The sequence below is a fragment of the Penicillium griseofulvum genome (genome assembly GCF_001561935.1).
Source record: "Penicillium griseofulvum strain PG3 chromosome Unknown contig_90, whole genome shotgun sequence".
Classification (NCBI taxonomy): Eukaryota; Fungi; Ascomycota; class Eurotiomycetes; order Eurotiales; family Aspergillaceae; genus Penicillium; species Penicillium griseofulvum.
The window spans coordinates 16,354-32,470 of NW_024467451.1; the positions used below are offsets into that span (position 1 = coordinate 16,354).

At 48.2% G+C, this 16,117-nt stretch overlaps 4 protein-coding genes across 4 annotated transcripts; 3 read left to right on the forward strand and 1 right to left on the reverse strand.

The window, feature by feature from the left end:
• Positions 1-924: 924 nt before the first annotated feature.
• On the forward strand, positions 925-9,049 carry PGRI_043430 (type I polyketide synthase; the record flags this gene model as incomplete). Its single annotated transcript, XM_040792056.1, has 7 exons — positions 925-1,113; positions 1,176-1,320; positions 1,371-1,639; positions 1,710-2,303; positions 2,359-3,049; positions 3,102-8,161; positions 8,222-9,049. The coding sequence occupies 7 exons, from the start codon at positions 925-927 to the stop codon at positions 9,047-9,049; spliced, it is 7,776 nt and encodes a 2,591-aa protein (XP_040649112.1).
• A 537-nt stretch (positions 9,050-9,586) lies between these two features.
• On the forward strand, positions 9,587-11,318 carry PGRI_043440 (SSH4 family protein; the record flags this gene model as incomplete). Its single annotated transcript, XM_040792057.1, has 3 exons — positions 9,587-10,067; positions 10,128-10,433; positions 10,489-11,318. The coding sequence occupies 3 exons, from the start codon at positions 9,587-9,589 to the stop codon at positions 11,316-11,318; spliced, it is 1,617 nt and encodes a 538-aa protein (XP_040649113.1).
• Positions 11,319-12,272: 954 nt separating this feature from the next.
• On the forward strand, positions 12,273-13,978 carry pdeA (3',5'-cyclic-nucleotide phosphodiesterase PDE1; the record flags this gene model as incomplete). The annotated part of the gene is made up of 3 exons (XM_040792058.1): positions 12,273-12,308; positions 12,482-13,167; positions 13,219-13,978. The coding sequence occupies 3 exons, from the start codon at positions 12,273-12,275 to the stop codon at positions 13,976-13,978; spliced, it is 1,482 nt and encodes a 493-aa protein (XP_040649114.1).
• An 852-nt stretch (positions 13,979-14,830) lies between these two features.
• Positions 14,831-15,978, reverse strand: PGRI_043460 (terpene synthase family protein; the record flags this gene model as incomplete). Its single annotated transcript, XM_040792059.1, has 4 exons — positions 14,831-15,224; positions 15,279-15,529; positions 15,580-15,608; positions 15,663-15,978. The coding sequence occupies 4 exons, from the start codon at positions 15,976-15,978 to the stop codon at positions 14,831-14,833; spliced, it is 990 nt and encodes a 329-aa protein (XP_040649115.1).
• Between the last annotated feature and the right edge of the window lie 139 nt (positions 15,979-16,117).

Consider the following 16,117-nt stretch of genomic DNA (forward strand, 5'->3'; position numbering starts at 1 on the left):
GAATCTCTGTTTCAATCTTGCTTTGGTGAGTCTAGCTTGGATAACGTTCGAGTTAAGAGGTTGGCAAAATCCTGACATATAATAACAAATAAACTGGATATGTTATTTACAGGGAGAAAGCATACTACATCATGGGAAGTTACATAGCACCTAATATGGAAGTGATGCGACATGTAAGACCATTAGGTGTAGTGGGACCTCCGAAATATTGGGCCAAACCAAAGTACCTAGGCGTACCGCTCCGTATACGGTCTTTCTATTCTGCCGGTTCTACCGGCTTACGGAGTAGAACTACATTCTATACACGTAAGAAGGTTATATATAGAAAAGTTGTTTACATAAATTAGACATTTTTTCCGCCTTATACTGCTGCCGACCTATCTAAACAGAATGATATCTGAGAAGACTACTGAAAAGACCACTGAAAAGACATCACAGGGCCGCTTATGCGGCCTATATTGTTGTGGTAGTATAACTAAAAGAAAGGCGGTATAAAGGGTGGTATATTTAGGTACTTTAGTTTGGCCCAATATTTCGGAGGTCCCACTGTACACATTGATAGGGCACCGATTGAACGTTATCTTGTTTTCTTGATTGGGGGATATACAGCTTGATTTTACGTCTCATTGTTGGCCATATCCAAGACCTATTGTGGTACAGGCTCAATATTCCTATGTATCTATCCAAAACCGGATTCATCATGACACACTCTAGTGCAGGTTTAAACATCTCTATGCGTCAACCTTAAAGATGACAGAGATATACTCGCCACGCTGAAAATTCAAGATATCAGGATCAAATGAGGTATTTAAGACTCATCAACCGCTCTCCTTTTAGTCAAAGTAACCATTGGGGATTTTGAACAATCGCAATTTACTTTCTCAAAATTAATTCTGTTGAAAGAGCTACCCAATTCCTCATATTATGGATGAACAAACTGGAGTGCAGGATATTGCCGTAATTGGAATGGCTTGTCGCTTTCCCCAGACTGCAGAGGATGTCGAGGGTTTCTGGGACACTTTGATTGCTGGGCGTTCTACGTCAACGGATTTCCCCCCTGACAAGATGAACATCGGTGCCCATTATCATCCAGATGCGGACCATGGAGGCAGTGTAAGTTAGGAAGATGCCCCAATGAAATATAGGAATGAGCCACTCATGGATGTTCGGGATAGATGGCTTGTCGCGGAGGCCATTTTTTGTCGGAGAATGGTCGATATTTCGACGCTCCATTCTTCAGCATTACCAAGAACGAGGCGATGGCAATGGATCCTCAAGGCCGAGTTCTAATGGAAAATGTATATCATGCAATCGAAAATGGTATGTGCAATCGTCCGCAAGTGATTAAATGTCGTTAAAAATCGGGGTAGCTGGTCTCACCATCGGAAATGTTGCCTCAAACGATATCTCTGTCTTTGTCGGTGCGTCCAACAACGATTTCAAGCAGATCATGGGAGCCGATGAGCAATCCCTCTGGAAATATCTCCCCCTAGGAACGGCTCCTTCTATTCTTTCTAACCGCATCAGCTGGTTTTTTGACTTTAAAGGGAGTAGTATGACAGTTGATACAGCATGTTCAAGTAGCTTGGTCGCTTTCCACCTCGGTTGTCAGGACCTTAGGTCCGGGAACTCCAAGATTGTGAGTGAACTGTCTTTGTTATCCACATATCTTGATTTCCGATATTGATACATCTCTCTGTCAATCCTAGGCCATTGTCAGTGGCGTGAATCTGCTTGATGACCCTGACATGATGTATCGCATGAGCCATGTGGGATTCCTAAGCTCTGACAGTATCTGTCACAGCTTTGACCATCGTGCCAATGGATATGCTCGTGGTGAGGGAGTCGGTACACTGATACTCAAATCTGTTTCGGATGCCATTCGAGACGGGGACACTATCCGGGCAGTGATCCGAGGAACTGGATCGAACCAGGATGGCCACACCCCTGGCATGTCAGTCCCTAGTTACCAACGTCAAGAGCAGCTCATACGCAATGTCTATGCCAAGTCGGGGCTGAAACTAGAGGAAACTGGCTATGTGGAGGCTCATGGTACGGGGACACCGGCTGGTGATCCGATCGAGGCTCGCGCGATGGGGGCCGTTTGGAAGTCACGGAAAGATTTGAATCTTCCTCCTTTGGTTATAGGAGCCGTAAAATCCGTGATTGGTCACTTGGAAGGAGCATCAGGTCTGGCTGGTCTGATCAAAACCGTCCTTGTTCTGGAGCGAGGTATAATACCACCGAATCTGAACTTCGAGAAAGTAAACCCAAAGATTCCGGCAGAAGAATGGCATCTTCAGGTGAGCGGCCCCCTTTCACAATCTGTACTTGAATTTATGACTGATGGAAAGGCAGTTTCCTCGGGTAGCCATGCCATGGCCGGGCCAGGGCTTGCGGCGGGCCTCTATCAGCTCATTTGGCGTCGGGGGAACGAATGCCCACGTCATCATGGACGATGCATATCATTATCTGCAGTCCCACAACTTAGAGGGGACCCATTGTACCATCAGGTCTTCTTCTCATGTTCTGACTAACAGCCAGAACAATGGCATGGAGGTAAATATAACGAGCAATCATATGATAGACCAGCAAGATGAGAAGCATAATGGGTCTCAGGTGAACGTGATCAAGGAAGAGTCTTTTCCCACAAGGTCCTTCGTCTGGTCATCCTCTGATGAAGAAGGCCTGAAGCGAATTTTCAACCAATTTCACTCTTGGCTCCGAGGCCGTTCTGGGCTTGTGAATGAAGATCAACTTCTCACCAACCTAGCGTGCACTCTAACCGAGAAACGAACACAATTTTCATGGCGTTCCTTTACCACCGCTGCCTCCTTCGCGGAACTCCAAGAACAACTGGCGGAGGGTCCCAAGTTTACTCGCCATGTACGGCCTGGGAAAATTCCCATGCTAGTGTTTATCTTCACCGGGCAGGGGGCTCAATGGGCTGGAATGGGGAAGGAACTGCTCAGATTTCCAGTTTTTCGTGAAAGTTTTGATGACGCCAATCGCTACCTGCGTAGCTTAGGTAACAAATATGATATCAAAGGTAAGGATCTTGAAAGGCTTCCGGTCACTCTATTACTGACAAGTCCTTTGAGAGGAACTTTTACGAGACGTCGAACAGTCTCAAATCGACCAACCCGATCTCAGCCAAGTACTCTCGACGGTGATTCAGACCAGCCTGGTTGACCTCCTGCGCGAGTGGAATGTTCGACCAAGCAGATTGGTTGGGCATTCTTCAGGAGAAATTGCCGCTGCCTACTGTGTAGGAGGATTGAGCCGTGAATCTGCCTGGAAGGTTGCTTATTTCCGTGGCATTGTTGCATCTATACTAGTCAATTCCGGAGGGAGTATGCTTGCAGTCGGCATGGGGGAAGATGCGCTACAGCCCCATTTAGAGGCAGTACACCAAGAACTGAAAGGAATTTTATCCATTGCATGCTTCAACAGCCCAACGAATATCACTGTTGCGGGAGATGGGCACATGGTAGACCTCCTCTCCTTGCGGCTCGGAAGCGAAGGAGTGTTTGCACGCCAGCTAAAGATTCAGGTGGCATATCATTCTGCGCACATGAGGCAGGTTGCCGATGAGTATCGTCGGCTGATGGGTGAGTTATCTGTGGGAAACGAAATATGGCCTAACTCCGAGCCTATTATGGTGTCCTCCGTCACTGGGAGACCTATCAATGCTTCCTCTCTTGCAGATGCTGATTACTGGGTGCGCAATATGACATCGCCTGTGCAGTTTCTCTCCGCCGTTGAGTATCTTATCAACACTGTTGCTTCGAAAGGCAAACGAACAACCACAGTGGTGGGCGGAGATCAAAACCCCATCCTGAATATGGTTGAACTGGGTCCTCATCCTGCTATGCAAAGTGCAACCAAGGAAATCGTGGAAGCAAATCCCACAGCCGCAGGCCGAGTTCCATATTATTGGGCAATCCAACGCAACACCTCAGCCATGACGCAGGCACTTGACCTTGCCGGCAAGCTATTCTGTGAAGGCTACCCTGTAGCCTTCTCTCGAGTCAATGGATGCTCTAGTGGAAAAATGCTAGTTGATACTCCCCCGTACAGCTTCAACCACACCCGTGAATATAATCCATTTGGACGGCTGAGCAAAAACTTTCTTTATCGCCAGAAGCCTCGACATGATCTCTTCGGGGCGCCAGTTCGAGACTGGAATGTAGACGAACCACGGTGGAGGAACTTCCTCCGAGTCCATGAAATACCATGGGTTAAGGACCATAAGATCACCGGCCAATTGATCTATCCAGGTGCCGGCTATGTAGTCATGGCAATTGAAGCGGCCAAGACACTGGTCGATCCAGCGTCCACTGTCAGTGGGTTCCGGCTAAGAGATGTTGTTTTCAAGACTGTCTTGCAAATTCCAGATACAACAGAAGGCGTGGAAACCATGATGGCCTTCCGTCGCAAACAGGAGTCAAGTTACAGTACCTCATCTATCTGGTTCGAATTCAAGATCTCTTCATACCAAACCAGATCGGAGGGGTGGATGGAACACTGTACTGGTTTAGTTGCAGTGGAATATGGCGGCAGTAGGAACAATCCCATTGTCACGGATGCCCCAACCGATGCCATCAAGCAAAATTTCGAGGCTCTCAGAAACCGAGCCAGCCAAGAATGCACTGTTCCTGTTGACATGGAGAAAATGAGGGCGGATCTAAAATCCCTTGGCATGGTGTTCGGCCCAACTATGCAAGGTCTTTCTAGTGCTTTACGAGGTGATGGAACAGGCCAAGCGTTGGGAATTGTTCGCATTCCTGATGTCCGCGCCAGTATGCCTTATGAGACAATGGAGCCGCATATTATGCATCCGGCAACAATGGATGCTTGTACACAACTGTCATTCGTGACGATTGGCGACTTGGTCAACCAAGGAACCTTTTCTGACATCATGCTGCCACGGTCAATCAAAGAGCTCTGGTTGGCATCAGAGATTGTGAACAAGCCTGGGGCAGAGATCAATTGCCACGCTGTGTCCACGAGAATTTCACATAATTCCGTACATCACGAGATGACAGCATGGAGCGCCGGCGCTACATTGCCAGAATTCCGCATTTGGCAATATCAAACGGTTGTTTTGGAACGACCCGCGCATAGAGGCCGCGACTATCAACAGCCGTGGACTTTGATGTGGAAACCATATGTAAATTTGATGGAACCGCAGGAGACGATAGACTATCTTCGCCAGGCTTGTGACAACAATGGAGCCCGCAAGCGTGAGGAGAACGCAAAGGTTTTATCAAATGATTTGGATCAGGTGGTCGCAATTCTTGCCCAGAGGGCTCTATCCGGCATCCAAGCTCTTAGTGCCTCCTCTTTGCCACCTCACCTCCAAAAGTACCTTGCCTGGCTTCAGGAGATGCACCACCGTCTGCCAAAGAATTCGGACTCTTCGGAAAAACAAGATGATCTAATTCAACATGCTGCTTCCATCTCCGTGGAGGGCGAGCTGATATCATGTGTAGCAAGCCACCTGGACTTAATCATAAATGGCAAGACTGATCTTTTCGACATTCTATCTCACGACGGCTTGTTGGAACGCTTCTATGCAGAGAACCAGTCGTCTCAGCGGATACAAGAGCTACTCCGCGCATACGGCGATATCTATGGGCATCAAGCAGGAGATCTGAAGGTTCTCGAGGTTGGAGCCGGCGACGGTGCAAGTACCAAGGCCTTTCTCCCTAGCCTAGCAGCTAGTCTGTACACTTACACAGACGTATCGACAACGTTCTTTGCTAAAGCACAAAGGTCTCTCGCTGCATGGGCAGACTCAATTGAGTACCGCAAATTCGATATCACACAGGACCCCTCGGAGCAAAACTTTGAGGCGAGCTCATTCGACCTCATTCTGGCTGTGGATGTGGTTCATGCAGCTCCAGATGCCAGTTATGCCTTGCTAAACCTCAAGTCATTGCTGAAGGAATCGGGAAGGCTGATTCTGGTGGAAATTTGCAAGACGGATGTTCTCCTTTATCCACTCATCTTCGGCCTAAACCCGGGATGGTGGTGGAGCAAGGAAGAAACCCGTCAAGCCGGCCCTCTGCAGTCGGCTACTTGGTGGTCCGAGACACTCAAAGTATCAGGCTTCTCTGAAGTTGAAGTCTCTATTGGCGACTCTGCGACCCCAGCCATTTCGGAGCGCACTTTGATGATTGCTGGTATTTCTGGCCCAGGTGCGGATACCAAGCGAGCCGCAGAGATACAAGCGGCACCAATGATTGTGACACCACCTGAACCATCGCCTCAAGTCAAGGAAATTGCCGAGACACTTAGTATGAGTCTGGCCTCGCCGGGGGATAAATGTACTATTGTCGATATTCTCGGTGTCACACGTCATACAGACCTAGGAGGAAAGATATGCATTGTCATGGATACACAGGGGGGTATTCTTTCTCGCATGAGCAATGATCTAATGATCAATCTTCAACATCTTCTCAAGTCATGTGGTGGCATCCTCTGGGTCCGCGAAGACCACCGATCAGATCCGAATGCTGCTCTTATCACAGGTCTCATCCGGACTGTTGGCTGGGAGCAGAATTTTCGTCAACAGAACCTTGTCACATTGGAAATCGGTCATGGACATAATGTCCAGCAAGCCATTCAGCGTATCCAGAGAATCTACCAACATGAATTTGGGTCAGAAGTCAAGTCTGGTAGCAAAAGGAACAATCGCAACACTGAGTATAGGGCTTCCGTCGTCGGCCCCCTCCAGACAAACCGTTTGGTTTTACAGAAATCCCTGGATAGTTTCATGGCCAACAAATTTGCCACAATAGCTCCCGAAAGCACACGTTTAGGCGATTCACCGAATCGAGTGTTATCTTTGACAACAGACAGCCCTGGTCTTTTGGATCGGATGTATTTTAAGGACTGCTGTGTCTACACGACTCCACTGAAAGGTGACGAGGTCGAATACAGAGTGCACGCAACCGGACTGAACTTCCTCGATGTTATGTCCGCTATGGGTGAAGTGCCAGCGAACAGGTTTGGAGGTGAGGCGTCCGGTATCGTCACGCGAGTTGGTCCGAATGTAAAGAGGCTGCGCCCTGGGCAACGCATAGCGGCACTCTCAGTCTGCACTGGCACTTTCCAAACAGTCGCTCGTACCGTGGAAAATGCAGCTATCGCCATACCCGAGACAATGAGCCTTCAACACGCTGCAGGATTTCCAATTGTCTATGCCACAGTGTTCTACTGTTTGGTGGAGGTTGCACGTTTGAAAAAAGGGGAGACGATTTTAATCCATGCGGCAGCAGGCGGCGTAGGACAGGCAGCTCTGATGCTCGCTAACCACATCGGGGCTCGAATCTTTGCCACCGTTTCTTCTGAATCCAAGAAGAAGATTCTGCTCGAGTACGGTGTGCATGAGGAGCACATCTTCTATAGTTGCGACCTTGCTTTCAAGCAGATGATCATGCAACAGACCAATTACCGTGGGGTAGACGTCGTATTGAACTCGCTGGCAGGCGAGGCTCTTCGGGCGGCTTTTGAATGCATGGCCCCATGTGGTCGCTTTATCGAAATCGGTAAACGCGACTTTATAACGAATGGACGGCTTGATATGGCACCATTTCTTCACAGTGTGACCTTTGCCGCCTGCGACCTCAACACCATCCTACAACATGACCCCGCTCTGGCATATAAACTCCTCCAGGGGGCCATGGAACTCTGGCAACTTGGTGTCTTCCGACCAACGACTCCGTTCACGACTTTTAAGTACTCCCAGTTGGAAATGGCGTTCCGTCGGCTCCAGTCTGGTAAACAGAGCGGCAAGGTGGTATTGACCATTGATGATGACGATGTTGTCCAGGCTCTTCCCCGGCTCCCCCCGCCATATCAATTCCATACAGATGCGACATATCTGCTCAGCGGTGGTCTTGGTGGTCTCGGTCGGAGTGCAGCGCGGTGGATGGCATCTCGTGGGGCAAAACACTTCCTATTCCTTTCAAGATCCGGTGGCTCCAATGCAGATGCACAGCTTCTACTCAACGAGTTGAATGGCGCCGGATGCGATGTACAGGTCCTCCAGGTTGATGTTGGTGACTCGGTTGCCTTGGATCAAGCGCTTAGAGCTCATATGGGAACAATGCCCCCTATACGGGGTTGCATTCAAGGTGCAATGACTTTGATGGTAAGTTATAGCGTCCTTAACTTCCATGGTACGGCTTATTTATGATGGATCTCTTAACAGGATTCTACCTTTGAAACGATGACATCGACTGCCTTTGAAGCCAGCGTTAGGGCCAAGGCACGCGGATCGTGGAACCTCCACGAGGTGCTTCCAAAGGATCTCGACTTTTTCATCCTCCTGTCTTCATGCGCCGGTGTTCTCGGGAACCGTGGCCAGGGGAACTACAACGTAGGTAACACATTTCAAGACGCCCTAGCCCATTACCGCCAATCTCGAGGCCTCAGTGGAACATCATTAGACCTAGGTCGTATGCTTGATGCTGGTGTGATTGCCGAACGAAAGGACAATTTATTCACAGCATCCCTCCGAAGCGCATTCGGGAACCAATCCGTTTCGCAGGAGGAGTTCCATGCTCTATTAGAGTACCATTGCAATGCGCAAAACACAGATGTGTGTCCACAGACTGTAGTTGGACTTTGTACCCGTGAACAGTTCCTTGCAGACAACTTACCAGAGCCTGCCTTCCTGTCCTACCCCCTATTCACTCATCTCTGGCGGGTTGGTGGCGCTGCGGGAAGCGAGGGTAGTAATGGTGACGTCCCGAAATTTTCAATCAAGGGGGCCTTATACAAAGCCCTCTCCCCGGAAGAAACACTCCAGATTGTGGTTGAAGGCATCATTGAGAGATTGTCCAGCTTGCTGGCTATATCTGCGACCGAGGTCGATCGCGAAATGGCTCCTTCCAACTATGGGGTTGACTCCCTTGTAGCTATTGAGATTCGAAATTGGCTATCAAAGGAGGTAGGTGTTGAGGTTGGAGTGTTGGATATTGTAGGCAGTCAGTCGATTGTCGATTTAGGGGAGCGGGTGCTCAAAGCTAAGGGTTAAGGATGAGAATGAGGGGATAACGGGATGAGGGGATGAGGAGATAAGGAGACGAGGAGATTAGAGGGGTCTTGTAAGGAGCCAGAACAGACCAGAATATAGAAGGAGGGTAAGAGGTCTATGATTGTTAGGATAGTGGAATTATCCCAAGTACAGAGAGAACAATAAGCTACAGTTAACTACATGACTCCGCATAGGTAGAGATAAGTGAACTGGTCACATGATCAGCTAATGAGCAATGGGATTACCCTACGGAGTACATAATGTACAATAGGCAGGGTTAATTCTTGAAATACATTTTTTTGAATGCATATCAAAAACATTCCGAAGGATCATCAAATCCAGGAACCAACTCTACATTGCCTTGCATTATTAGTACATGGCTCTAGGCTCCCGGAAACGTCTTAGATAACCCGCCTTTTTATCCGCAGTTCCTAGGTTATCTCACTCTCACCTCCTCTTTACAACCCCTCTCCCATCTCAGCATTTCCACAACTTCTCTCGATTTCTTTTTCTATACTCTCACTTGACGCATGAACGATGCAGGGTCCTGAGGCTTCGAGCCCCGGTGCGCTCGCAGGCCTGCCATCAACCCTGAGAACGCTGATAGGCAACCCGACGACGTCACCGATTGGCTTTGTCTCCTCAACATTACCATTACCAACACCCATACAAAGCGATTCATCATTTACGCAACAAACCCAAGAGAACATACAGAATGTTTTTTCTTCTTTGTCAATGGAATTCCGTTCCGAACCTGTGCTGGCAAGTGGCAACTCTACCGGGTCGACCGGCAAAGGCATCTTGATTGGGATCTTGTCAGCATTTGGTTCGGCTGCTGTCGCATTTGTTGTTCTAGCGATCTTTTTCTTCTTTAAATACACCCGCCCGGGGCGGATTATGCTCGATCGCATTGGCAGGCCCGGTGAATACGACGACGAGCAAGCGTTTTTGCGCGAAGAAGAGGCGGCTCTAGAGTCAATGGATGACTTAGCGCGATCGGAATACTTGCGAGCAAAAGGTAAGACTGGAGATAAATCTGCGTATGAGTCGCTTTGATCATTTTACTAACGGCCTACAGCTTTCATCCAAGGAAACCCTCCCGAGTCCGTGCAAACCGACATATCCCTATCACAGTTCCTCGCGATCCAAGAAAAGGGCGTCTCTGCCTGGGAATTTCAGCCAGAGCTGGAAATTGCAAACTGCTTTGTGGAAGGACGAACAGAGATTGAGTTCTTTGATTCGGAGTGTAGTGTTCAGACCAATCTGCCGATCCCCAAGCAGAATGATGTCTACTACTGGGAGGCGAAGATATATGATAAGCCTGACTCTACCATGATCGGCATCGGTGTTACGACGAAACCATACCCACTGTTCCGAATGCCTGGTATGTCCTTCAACGGAATTGTTTCTACCGGGTAATTCCTGCTAACAACCGCTAGGCTTCCATAAATCCTCTGTTGCCTACCAATCTACGGGACATCGCAGACTCAACCAACCATTTAATCCCACTCCGTACGGGCCTCCACTTCTCCAGGGTGATGTTGTCGGTGTAGGCTACCGACCTCGATCTGGCACTGTCTTCTTCACACGCAACGGCAAGAAATTGGAAGACGTGGCTCACAACTATCGTTCACAAAACCTCTTCCCCACCATCGGTGCTAATGGGCCTTGCACTGTTCACGTAAACTTTGGTCAAATGGGATTCGTGTTCATCGAAGGCAATGTCAAAAAATGGGGCTTGGCTCCCATGACTGGCAGTCTCGCTCCGCCCCCACCCTATGGCAGTGAACAAGGCAGCATTTTGCTTGAGTCGGGCCGCGAGAGTGCGGCTCAGATCTCCCAGCGGGTTTACCAAAATGCGAACTACGCGGCCTCAGGCTCAAGTGTTAGGATTCCTCCGGCGCCCAGCCCGGGTCCTTCTCGGTCACCAACTGACATTTCCCTCGCCCAGCTGACCCACATTCCTTCCCATGAAGATGCTGGTGAGGGGTCCAGTCGTTTTGCTTTGGCCGATACAGAGGGCAATGAGGCAGCAGCTCATAATAATGAGGAGCCAGAGGCCCCACCCCCAGAGTATTCTAGTCCCGACGGCAGTCGCAGGGGCAGTGATGCCGCTCTCGAATTTCCACCTAGATTTAGGGCTTCTGAGGAAGTCAACTCTCCACCAAATGACTCCATGGATTCTGGTGGTCAATTCCTACCAAGTTATCAAACTGTGGTGGAGAGAGACTTGAATGAACAAAACTCAGAGGCCAGCAATCGGTCGTGATGCAATATGTATTCCCCTTCCTCATTTTTGCTTTTGAACATACCTCCTGGCGCATAAGGGGGTTTGTCTGATTATTTCTTTTGTTTAATTTAGCGGGCTCACGGAAGGCGTTAAAGCAATTGGTGAAGGCAGATTTCTTGGGTTTTATGAAATGCTGTCTGGATTGGAATGGCCTTTGTCTATTATCCCTTACCCTTGGGGAGTCAATGAATTTTTGTATAAAGGCACAGTCGCTTTGCTATACTTTCCCCCTTCTTGACCGCATACCCTCTTTTTTATGTTAAATCTGTATATCCATTTGAAATTAAGTCGGTATATTGACAGATCCGGTATAATATTAAAAAAAAAAAAAAACTTGTTTTCTTAAATTGTGACAAGGGAAAATCGTAGTGTGGACGTCATTTGATATAGATGTAAGGAGTAAGTACAAAGACGTGCCCAGCCAGGTCTGATATCAGATCTTTGTATCCACTCTCCACTCTCCACTCCTCTTCCTCTCCGTTCTCAGATCATCTACAAATATCATCCAATAGACACTTGCAGTTTGCTTACGGCCCTCGTGATACGAGGGGAAACATCCCCCACAAAATTTGATCCCTTATCTGCACCTTGCCGACCAGCCTCCAGATTTCTGTTCTCTCCGGGAAACTCTGCTACCTAGCCTACTTTCCGTATGACAATATCCAGGTTGTTAGTGATATCTTTGGACAGTCTAAATCTCAATCTCTGCTATCGCGTCGTGACATAATTTCTTTTCTTTTTTCCTCATTCTTTACTAGCCGCCTCTTATTTTCAACAGTTTGGCCATTCATTTGAAACTGAAACATTTTGTCGCTGAGACTCTACTATTGGGAATCAGACGCGCTCGGGCAGCTTCACTGGCTTTTGGGCTGTGACAAGTCGAGCTTATCATTCGTGTCTCACATATCCACAATTACCGGGACAAAGGGAACAATGGCCGAGAAAGCAGCATTCCAAGTCATTGTCTTGGTAAGTTACACCCTGTTGAAATGTATCTTGTCCGTTACAGAACCCGTCACGTGCAAGGCCATGTGTCGAGGTTTGATAGATATTTTGCATGCTATTTGCTCAAACCTGGCGGCGGGTTCTAGCAGATGAAACACCTGCAACTCTCTACTTTTGCTAGATGCTAACTCCGCCAGGGCCCGACTGGTGGACCTCGCGAAGACACCGTCACAGGTATTCTTGTCCGGTCAACAGCAACGAAATGGTCTCCAAATTCGGTGGTAGCTGTTGATGCGGGTACCCTGCTTGCAGGCATCATTCGATTGCTGGAACAATACATCCCCGAATGCAAGGATGATCGGGGGATGATGACAAGTGGGCCCTTTCAGGGGCTTGAGCTGCCATGCAGAACAGCACAGGCAAATGCAGCTCATGTATTTCGAGAAATCATTGGTGCTGTTCTCATCACGCACCCTCATCTAGATCATATATCAGGGCTAGCCATTAATACCCCGATCCTGGAGGCGGGTAATGGACCAAAGCCTGTGGCTGCTTTGCCATCCGTGTTATCCGCCATCAAAAACCACATGTTCAACGATGTCATCTGGCCTAATCTGTCAGATGAGGACGGCGGTGCTGGTCTGCTCACCTATCAGCGCTTGGTGGAAGGTGGAAACCCTCGTTTCGGTCGCGGAGACAGTAGAGGCTATGTCAGGGCTTGCAATGGTCTGATGACAAAATGCTTGAGTGTTAGCCATGGCCGGTGCAAGCAGCGATATCACCCAGAAACCGGGACGCACCATCGAGTCGGGAGTACCGTCTTTGGTGATCATCAATTGATGCTTCCTTCGAGGGCGATTTCAGTGGACCATACCGATGGCAGGTAAGCTGAAGGTTCGACAATCTTTACGCCCGATTTTCTAACCATCTCCAGTTTCTATTCCCCCGCTCGCTCGCCACGTATACTCCCATCCAACCCCAAAGAGCCAGTGATGGCAACAGTGGAGAGTTCCGCCTTCTTCTTGCGCGATCATCACACCGGCAGCGAGATCATTGTCTTCGGTGATGTTGAACCCGATTCAGTCTCTATGGGGACTCACAACAAACGAGTATGGGAAGCCGCCGCACCGAAGATTGCCACGGGCAAACTACGAGCAATCTTCATTGAATGTTCCTACAACGACAGCACCGACGACTCATATCTGTACGGCCACATGTGTCCGCGACATCTAGTTTCCGAGCTTAGCGTACTAGCCAGCAGAGTCATGGAGATCCGGGATTCCAACGCAGGCGAGAAAAAGCGCAAACGTGAACATATAGGCCCCGTCGAGAGCGGCAGCGAGCAAGTGAGCCCTCGATCCAAACGGACTCTGAGCTCCTCTGTCGATAAAGACAAGACGTCCGAGTCGCTTATTGAGCATCGATCGCATCAGAGTGAGTCATTCGAGACTCCTCAGGTACCCAGAGTGGACTTCGAAGATGCTCTGGGAGATCCAGACCCTGAGAATTGGGTTGGTGCTACGCCTCTTCCTCTGGAAGGACTGCGGGTCTACATTATTCACATCAAGGAGAATCTTACCGATGGGCCTCATCCTCGAGAACAGATTCTGAAGGAGCTCCAGGATCATGGCGAGGCAGCCCATCTAGGTTGTGAATTCCTTATCCCGAATCCCCTTGAGGGAATATGGATTTGAAACGTACGAATTTACTACGGGGGGCATTTCGTTTTTTTTCCCTTTTCGTGCAGCGTCTTCTTCGTTATTCAATGTATATTAGCCCGTATTCATTTCTCAGCCAACGACTACTTTTAGCCCATCTTTATATTCTATGCAGAAAACTGTAAGTTCCTGTAAAATTGATCAACCGATGAAGAGTCATCGAAGATAGATATCCCTGCTACGGGTTTCTAGGCTGAGCCTCCTTGACTTGTCACAAACCCTGCTCCTGCTACTAAGTGTTCACCCATTCCCTGTTTTTCCACTAAAACTGATCGACTCTGAAATTGATCGACTCTGAAACTGATCGACTTTGAAACTGATCGACTTTGAAACCTATTGTCTCAATGAATTTATATGATAAGATATTTTTATTTTATATCATTTATAACTGGAAGCTCAATGTAACATATCATAAAATATATCCATAAGTAATTTTCGTAGAGTGTGGTCAATTTTCAAAGTCTTGACAAAGATTCTAATGTATGGGTGCCACTATATATAATGGAGATTCAACGCGACATTTGGGTTTCAATCAGTTATCACTCAATATATATATTGGACCATTTGGAAAGAGATATTTGCTAATCTGATAAACTCATTTATTTAAACTGTCAGAGAAATCATTGTGTAAAATTATTGAGAGAAGAGGGTCCAAGGTTGGACAGTTTTGGGAAAATTATGTAGACAGTGAGTAAATACTATGTACTTAATGAACTTTACAAGTTTTTCTCGAAGACGATTGAAAAAAACGCAAAAGAAATCTATTCCTCTATTAAAAATTAACTAACCACAGTACCGCCGCCTTCATCCTTCATCTATAAAATTCATTCAAACCTTGACCTGATACCGAGGCGCAGTCGAGTGCCAATAGCAGCTTCCACCAACATAAAGTTCAATAGCCTCAAAGTATTGCAAGATCTCCTTTGAAGCGGGCTTCTTCAATCTCTCCTCCTTGAGCTTCGCAGCGAGGGACTCTTGTTCAACAATAACACCAAGCAGCATCACCTTTGCCGCTTCAGCTGTGGTGTTGTGCTCCTTCATCAGAACAGCCACTCCATTTCTCATCCGATCCGCCTGCTGCTCTTTCTCCATGTTCCAGCTGAAGTAGTCATTGGTCAGACCGAGGACATTGCCCATTGCAGTGTCGAATTGCTCGACGCTGGCGTAGTCCTCCTCGCTGAGGGCGATACCCATTCCCCAGCGCACGAAGTAAGAGGACATCCTTGATGATAGTTAGTCTTAGGCCTTGGAAATTTCTTGGAATGATAGAACTTACCAGTAGCCGCTGTTGGCGATGCGGTAGGGCATGTAATCTTCCATTCGGGTGAAGACTCCACCGATGCTGTCGAATGTTGCGAGGTATTTCTTCAGCATCATGATCATGGTGGGAGCTTGGGCAGGATCGATGTCAATCGCCTTGCGAAGGACAGCTGCCAGAGTCTTTTGTCGCAGATTTCCATTCTTGAACATGGATTGATCAATGTCAAGTCGGAGGACCTTGGCCATCTCATCGTGCTCTCGGCATGCCTATAGATTGTTAGATAATTATCATGTATACCAGATTCTAGAGCTCTTACGTCAACATGTTCCATCTCTTCGGTCATGTCTGTGGGTAGGTTGTGAGCATAATACATAAATATTGATGACATTGGTGGCTTACCATCGTGGATCCACAGCACCTCGGCCAGGCAAGAGAACAGAACGAGTCTTTCCGGGAAGGCGGAGCAGTGGCAAATGGTGAAGTAGCTGCCATAGGGGTTGGCATGTCGGACAATCGCCTGACGTCTTTCCCTTGTGCCTTCCTCGCAAGCTAGCTCGTCAATGCGTCTGAGGGCATCTTCGACTTCCCGAGCAGCAATGCTGATTCCGGCCGGGTAGCGGGAAAAGAAGATGGGGACTTTGTAGCCTTGCACGGACTCAAATACCGAGGGAATGGTTGAGACGGGGCCGGCGGAAAAAGTGGGTGCTACCTGCATCTTGAGGATTTGATTTGGGATTTTGGGTGGATTTTGGGTTGATCTGGGATTGATCTGGGATTGATCTGGGATTGTTCTGAGAGTGTATGAGAGTGTGTGATTGAAAAGAACATCCTTGAAGGCAGCAGCCTGTTTATAT